This window comes from Sphaerodactylus townsendi, linkage group LG03 (genome assembly GCF_021028975.2).
Source record: "Sphaerodactylus townsendi isolate TG3544 linkage group LG03, MPM_Stown_v2.3, whole genome shotgun sequence".
NCBI classification, from domain to species: domain Eukaryota; kingdom Metazoa; phylum Chordata; class Lepidosauria; order Squamata; family Sphaerodactylidae; genus Sphaerodactylus; species Sphaerodactylus townsendi.
Genome location: NC_059427.1, coordinates 74221079 through 74229451, shown reverse-complemented (window position 1 = coordinate 74229451; position 8373 = coordinate 74221079). Strand labels below are relative to the sequence as shown.

The 8373-nt window shown below is 44.0% G+C and overlaps 1 protein-coding gene across 4 annotated transcripts in view; it reads left to right on the top strand.

Moving 5' to 3' along the window:
- Window positions 1–255: 255 nt before the first annotated feature.
- Window positions 256–8373, top strand: part of CPLX2 (complexin 2) — a 167529-nt gene continuing 159411 nt past the window's right edge. For 2 of the 4 annotated variants that reach the window (XM_048488677.1, XM_048488676.1), the window contains exon 1: window positions 351–697. Coding sequence is in view for 1 of the 4 variants with exons in the window: in XM_048488679.1 (XP_048344636.1) it covers window positions 490–697 (208 nt within the window). In the remaining 3 variants the exon portion in view is untranslated. Of the gene's footprint in view, window positions 698–8373 lie in introns of all 4 variants that reach the window. The other 2 variants (XM_048488679.1, XM_048488674.1) reach the window with 2 other exon arrangements.

Here is an 8373-nt window from a genome sequence, read left to right as displayed (position 1 = left end):
GGGGCACTGGGTTCGTTTCAGAAGGGGTATCTTTCCCCAAAAGGCGCTTATTTGTGGCATAAGTATATCCTACCAGTCGACGCAAGATTGGACTACAGATACTAGACTAGTCCTAGGCAGGGGGTTACGGTTTCTATAGCCTCGATCCTTCCCCGCAATAGAAAAAAGCCCCCTAGATCCCCTGTCCCTGTCGAATCGTTTGCGTTGCTCTTCCCACCTCGCGCCAAAGTTGCTTCTCCCGCACTCCCTCCTCTGAGCCCTCCACTTCGGGATTCCCCCGGCAGCCGGCAATTAAAAGGCCGAAAGTGTCACTCTCCCCTCGCCGCTCCCCCACCCCGCGCCCTCCCCTTTATCTTCCCGGCACATCTGCTTGCTCTCCGGGAAAGGATGGCTTGCCCGGCGCCCCGGTGTGCTTGAGCCTTCCCCCGAGCCGACCGCCCTGCCCCAGCCGCTGGAAAGAAACAATGGTCTGGAGTCCACCGCCAGTGCATGGCTAATGTGCTAGCCTCCCTGCCAGGCGTGAAACGGCTATTTTTAGAAAGCCCTGCAATTTATTTTTCTTCTTTACCCTCCCTTTGCAACGCTCGGAGAGGAAGAGCCGTGCAAGCAAAGAAAGCCGAGGCACCGCTGCAACCTCCCCTGGCGGAGCTACCCGGGTGGCCAGGCCAGCAGGCGCTTCCCAGTGCCCAGCGCCCAGGTGGGTACGGCTCTTTGTTTTGTCGCCCTGCCTGCTTGTCTCCTCCTCCCCATCCCTCTCCTCCTCGCCTGCAGCCCGCTTAGGCCCAACCGCTCTGCCGCAGAACAGAAAAGCATGCCTGTTTAACCCCCTCGGGGCTGGGCGTGCCTCAGCCTCTGGTCGGCTTTGCCAGCATGCAGCAGATTTTGCTCCGGCTGCCGCCGCCGCCGCCGCCGCCGCCTCTTCCCCGGCTGATCAAATAGAGGGGGCGGGGGGTCAGGTTAGGAGGCAGGTGGGAAGCAGGGCTCCCCATCTCCGAACTGATTTCCTGGGCAGTGGCCTCGGGGCCTCGTCGGAGGAGCCCGAGCTCTTCCTCCTCCCTTCCTTCCGCAGTCTTTGCAGCCTGAGCCTGCCACGGTGTGCAGTAGAGAAACCGCTCCGAGCTGCTTTCGTTTAGGTTTTCACAGACGCGCCACCAGCCCGGTCATGGAAGCTTCTTCAAGCCTCCCATTTCCTCTCTCTTCCCCTCCCAGCTCCTATTAATAGCAGGAGGGCTTTTGTCTTTTGCTTGGCATCCTTTAATTATTCCCGTGACTGGGATGGAGCAGGGAGTGGAGAAAGGGGGGGGGGTGCGAGCCTCCCTGCATTCTCTTATATAATCAGGGTAATAAAGGAAGAACCGCAGGGCAGTCAGGCGGCAGCCTGAGGGATGATGCGGGATTCCCCCACGCGCAGACACACGCCCCCAGCTCAGCCAGGGATCGCTTGCAGGCCTGCATCGGTGGAAGCAAGGTCGGCCGCTGCGCGTGAGGCCCAGTAGTCGCTGACACCTTCCCTCAGGAGTCAAATGGGCACGTCGAACGAGGGGAGATAGAGACTATGGCTTCTTGAACTGAAGCGGCTAGACTAGAGAATTTGGGCCTCAGTTCCTTGGAAAAAGATTGCATCGGGCTTTGACATATATACACATCCCAGAGTAGTATTGGGGATTGTATTGTGACCTGCAAATGGAAATGCCGTTGCCTTTTTGGTTATTATTTGCATATTTGGTTATTATATATGGGTGTGGGTGTTAAGGCTATACATGCACCGCAACAGATGGCTGATCCATAAATTGGGGTAGCCGTCTGCCATGTCTCACTCCGTAGTGCTCCCAACTGCTGTCACGCTATTTGCTGTACTGTTTGCATACAGTGGGCCTGAGCAAGTTTACAAACTTGCAAACTCAACCTCAGAATTTGTGTACAGGCAACAGATGGAATTGCTTAGTAGCAATTTCATATCCATGCACCGCCTTTCCCCCATAGCAATATCAAAATCACTGTTTACAGTAGGGTGTCTTTGAACAACAGCAATTTCTTTGTTTGGTTCATAGCAATGAGGTGAGGAGTGTTCTCAGTGATATTGAATACAGGCAAATTATCCCTTCAGTCATTCCTTTCTAATGCAGTCAGGGAAGATAAGGCACCCAAAGGACAAGGGTGTGTGTTTTTTCCTGTTCTTTAATTTTTCTGCTGTATTATGCAAGCCAGATCAGTTGTGGTATGGCTGGGTTTACAGTGGGTAGAGCTCCAAACTCCAGGTTGGGAAATTCCTGAAGATTTGGGGATGGAGTCTGAGAAAGACAGTTTGGGGAAGGAAAGGACTTCAACGGGATAACATGCCATTGAGTCTACCCTTCAAAGTAGCCATTTTCTTCAGAGAAACTGTTGTCTGTCATCTGGAGGTCAGTTGTAATTCCTGGAGATTACCCAAGCCCAACCTGACATCCCTGCCAATCGAATTTTCGGAGCATGCTGCTGACTGTCTAATGTGATTCACTTATTCTGGGTGGTGGTAGTGGCTATTGATTTAGGGTTGCCGCTTGCCAACTTTGAGTTGGGAAAGGAGCTCAGCAGATATAATACTATGGAGTTCACCCTCCAAAGCAACCCTTTTCTCCGGAACATAAGAATTTGTATGTGTATGGATAAGAGAGTTTATCTCATTTATTGTACACGTTTGTTTTACTCTCTGGATTATACATATTAATTGACATCTCATCTCATGTTTGTGGTTATTTTGGTACTGCTATGAGTTGTGGAGTTTGTCATTTTCTCCAGGAGAGCTGGTATGTGTTATCTAGAGATGAAGTGGAATTTCAAGAGATCTCCCTGGAGGCTGGAAACCCTATGAATTGATTTGATAGCTGCTGTTGTCTGCACCTGTATCTCCATAATTTAACTCCAGAAATGGGAGGGGGTGGAGGCCTGCTAAAAAGTAGTAACAAAACAGGTATCAGAGTTCCTGGAATGTTCTGAATGTTGGGTATAAGAAAAAAGGTCCCTAGTTTAGGTGGCTGTAAGTTCCATTTTCAGCATCACAGTCAACTCTGGAAGAGAACAGCAATTGGAAGCTGAGTAAATGAGACAAGAGAGCAAGCGCATCTATGTGTGTCAGTGTACATGATCCAAATTCTTTGAAAACCCCTGGTACTTTTCAGATCCTGAACAACTGGATCATTTTACCTAGAAAACTAGAAAGAAGACCATGTGGCAAGACCTGTGGATATTTTTCTAGAGTACATAAAATAATGGTTATGTAGAGTTGTCTGTGGGAAACAAGATGCAATCCTGTAGAGACAGGTTGGATATAGGATGGTATCTTGCACACACAGAGGAACAATATGCTCTAAACTGATAGTTTTCAAACATTTTTCCACAACCCTTTTGAATGCGGATTCCTGCTGTAGAACCTAATGAGCATTGTAGGAGATTCTGGTGCATATTTCAAGGTGACAGTTGGTTTACATGGAACATTGGCCAGGCAAGCTGAGCCTGAATCTTGTCTTGCATGAACCAGTGCAGAACATTTTCTTCAGCTGTGCAATGAAGGGGAAGGTTATTGATGGTGGGCAAGATTCCTTCTGGGGATCTTATCTGTATTTATTAGTCATCTTATTGATAACTTGCTGTTGTGGGTTTCCCGGGCTATGTTGAGACACACCTTACTTACCATGACAAGCCTCTGAAGTTGCCAGCCATAGGTGCAGGTGAAACATTAGGAACAAAAACTACCAGACCACAGCTATACAGCCCAGAAAGCCTATAGCAGCGAGTTGATTCCAGCAGTGAAAGCTTTGGTCAATACAATTCCTGATAAGTTTCAAAGGATTCTGAGTCCCCTGCAAAAAGGTTTGAACACTACTGCTATAAATGAATGTTCTGTTTAGTTGGTAGGATAAAATAACCTTTCTGCCCAAAGGGCATGGATAGTTGACTCAAGTGAAAAAAAGATATCCAGATACCAGCACATCTCAGTATCCTAAAATCACTCTCTACCAGTCTTCTTTACATACAAGCACCAGCAGTGCGATCCCATGCAGAGTGGCTCCAATTGAAATCAGTGGGTTTAGCGTGGCATAACTTCACTCAGGATTGTGCTGTAGAGCTTGCAGAATTATGTCATGTCATGGATACAGGTGGCAGTAGTATTTCCTGCAGCCAGAGATGTCAACAGCAAATGAAAATAAATGAAGCAGTTTCTAATTCTCCAGCCACAGCCCCGGGTGTTTGTTTCTTCGATTGCCATGAACTCTAACATTAGTATTGAAATGGTCTCCGCTAAATGGAGCTGTTAACACCTGGGAGAGGCAGATGAGAAATTGAGTTTGCACCTTAACTCTTCCCAGTGTTTATTTGGACAGTTTGTGGTGAAGCTAGCTGAGTGGGTTGACAGGATTTCTTATAGATTTTTACAGGAGTAAAAGGAGAAAAGTGTCAGATTGTTTCTGTTGCATTACAGTAGCACTTAGAGTCCCCACTGAGTTAGGCAATGAAAATGCATGGTAAAAGAAAGCCCCATCCCTTGCCCAAGGCAACTCATGTACTAATAACTCAGGCCAAAGTAGCTGTTCGGTCATACATCAACTCAGCTGACAGAATAATGTCCAGGCTTCTTGCTTCTCAAATCACCATTTCTACTGATGAGCCCAAGTGCACCGCCATCTTTTGTTATGAGGCAGGGAACTGCACAGTCACAATTCAACCAAAGATAAGCACTTGCATGCATGTTGATCTCAGTGGAAGAAAGCTATGTGTGTACTTAGCTCCCTTGCTCCTATTTTTTAAATGTACATTACAACCTTGGACATGTTTCTCAGCAGATTTCAGTGAGTTTTATTACTGAGTTAGTTTTTTTCTAAGTAAATTGCATAGGATTGCTGCTTTATGTGCTTAATTTTGGCTGGCTCATATCTTTATTTTTTCTCAACATAATTTGGTGGCAATTTTTTGTCCCAAATACTCCAAAACTCAACAAATGGGTCCTTAATATAAACAATACAAATTCTTTTTGACATACTATTTTTTGATGCCACATCATGCAAAGTACTACTATAAAATCAAAAGACACTAACCATTCATACAGGGATTGTTGCCCAAGTTATTTTGGTTATTACTAACAGTTTTTCAAGTAAAGATCAGGCAAAAGGTTTGACTAGATCTTTCAGGAAATTTGACTAAATGAACATTTGCCAGCTTAATTTATTGCCAGCTATCCTGTGTGGCTGAAATCCATCATCACACTTTATAATGGAAAGTTATATTCAGAAATGGATTTTTCCAGCATCGGAGAATAAATATAGAATAGTGAGGTTAAGGATATTTTAGTCCCTAAACTGGACATCTTATCATTACTTTTAAGAGGTCTTAGCTCCAATGTGCTGCTTGGCTCATTCAGTATTTCCTGTCATTTTTTACAGTTTAGATTTCCCCACAGACCTTGGTCCAAATACTCTTGTTCTGATGTGATTTCTTCTTGCTTTGCTGGGCTTTGTATCCAACCTAGTGGATTTGGATTAACACGGTTTTATATTATAGGTCTGAAGACTTTAATTAACTTGTTGTCCCTCTATGGTTAATCAGCTAATGTTGATTAATCTGCAAGAAACAAATGCAGAAGGCTGAAAATGAAGGACAGCCTTTTCAACATTGACACAGTTTTATTTCTGGTGTGCACGTAACAAAGAATGAGATGTTAAAATATTTTCCTTAACACTGTAAATTACCCTACAATGATATTTTATTTATATCATTTATGTTCAACCTTTATCCCCAAACAGGCTTACACCATTCTCCTCTCCTCCATTTTATCTTCACAATAATCCCAGGAGAAAGGTGTCTGACAGCCCCCAAGGTCATCTTTGCACTCATGTTAATCTCAGGAGTGAGCTATGCATGTAAATTTCCATGACAGAATAGGAATTTGAACCCAAGTCTCACAGCTTCCAGTCTGACACTCTAACCATACACAATAATGGCTCTCAATATGTCAAAGAAGCATATTGAAGTCTGGGTAAAAAGCAGGTATATTTTAAAATACAGCCCAACTTTTAAAAGGTGGTTGATTTATCAAGTAAGAATTTGTGCAGACTTAGTATACAGTCTGTCATGGTTACAATAATCTCATCTGACACTTGCTTTTTAAGGAGGTTTCTTTAAAAAATATGGACCCATATTTTAAAAGTAAGACTTTTGCTAAAAAGCTCCAGCAGCTCACAGGATGCTGTGCCATGGTGAGGAGCACAGTTTCACTGTTGGGGGTGGGGGGGTCCTGGGAGACAAACAACATCTACATGTTTCTGGTTAATGTGCAGTGATTACTGGCCTTCCGCAGAGACACCTGTGGTGGACTTTAATTCTGTACCATGTTTTTTGCCTATGGGACTACCACAACTCTTTCTAGGTCTTTAATGCTTTCAGAAATTCAGCCAGTCCCCTTCAGAACCTTTTTAATTGTGTCTTCCTCCTAGTCCTTGGGGGGTGGGGCCGGGGCGGTTTGTCTGTGGTTAGCTGAACCCTCCTTCAATTTTCCTTTCAGAAAAGATGGCTCTTTTAAAATTAAGAGTGAACTTGCAGGGAAATTTTGGGATACCAGGTTCCTTTGTATGTTGGCAAGACCTTCTGATTGGTAAGAGTTATATGGAACTCCAGTGTTGCACTGAGACATTTGTTCTTGTTGCAAGGTGCAGTAATCAGACATCAGTGTCACTGTCCCATACCAGATCAGGAAAGATTGCAAGAATCTTGTTTGAAATTAGTTGCACAACCTTTCTGCTTCATTCTTTGTCGGTCTGCTTCAAATATATGTTCATCACTCAATGAGCACAGGGGAAAGTAGTGACTTGTTCTTGTGGATTGGCCTTTACTGATTGTGTGCCACTGCAGGTTTTTCAGTGGAGATATTGTGTATCTAAGCTGTTACCTTCAACTTATCCTCAAATAGCGGCTAGAATTAAGTGCATGATAGCAGATTTACTGAAGATTAGCTGAGTCATTATTTGAGTTATCTGTGCTCTGGCATTCATTCCCAGTTTTTGCCAGGATTACATTCCCTGACCAGCTTGGTTGGAAGCCATTAATGGATTCACTTGACAAAATTCCAGAACAGCATTAAACCTAGTTTTATCCTTTGTTGCTGCACCAAGGGTTTGATTGAATGGGAAATTAAATATGTGTTGGGTTCAACAACTTAAAAATGTGGGGCGGGGATGGGTTCCTAAGCATGTTCTGAGACAGGAGCGGCTTCTTTATACCCTGCCTTCCACAGAAGGCACTTTTACAGATTTTTGCAGATGGAGAAGGGTTATGGGGGTGCACTGAAACAGGAGTTCATTCCCCGTCACACTCACACTGTTTTCAAGTTGAATGCCAATCACGTGTTAAACACAGGTTGGGTTGAGGTTTTTCCCCACCCAAGCTCTTGTGCACCATTTCATTTAATCAGATCACAAGATTCCAAATAGAATAATTGCATAGCTAAACCTCTGTGAAAAAGTTGTCCTAAAAAAAGATGCTGCAATACCAGAGAGGGAAATTATTTTAACCACTATTAGGCATGACTGCTTGCATCTTCATCATCAGATAGTATTATATGTGGAAGTCTGTCTAATTAAGGCAGGATATATTTCATATAAACATTGTTTTTCATCATTCCCCTTCTTTCCAACAATGGTTCTGATTTTTCTTTGGTAAATTGTTGATATATTTGTGGGGAAGAGTCTCGAGCTGCAGACTAATTTAAGTGTACTCTGACATAATCCACAAAATGCCCTCCTGGGAGTACAGCTGATCTCCAGGCAATAGAGATCAGTTCATGTGGAGAAAATGGGTCTTTAGAAGGTAGACTCTATGGGATTATACCCTCTTGAAGTTCCTCCCCTCCTGAAACCCTGCTGTCTTTTGGACCCCTCCCCCCCAAAAAAATCTCCAGGTATTTTCCAATGCAGACCTTTCAACCCTATGTTCTGATGCAGTGACTTTAATTAACTGGAGTAAGCCAATCAAAGATAAACATTTTTCAGTGCCATTGATGTCACAATCAACGAATGACCAGTATTTAATCAAAATCAGTATTATTCAAAATCAGAAGTGAGCAGAAGTATATCAGGGATACATAGCTGTGGATTGGTCTGAGGATTAATCTGATTTCTCTTTTGCCAGGCATATCAAGCTCATGTCATGACTGACTTGTAACATATATATACTAGAAGACGGGTTCCATGCTCTGGATTTCTTTTTCAACAGTGACAGCAGCAGCTGTGTAACCATGGGCTGTAATTAAGTATCCACGAGCATTGCATTGTATTGTTAAGGTATTCAACTCATAGGATATTATGTTTCAGGCAGGTCAAGGTAACCAGTGAAATCCTAAGAGTT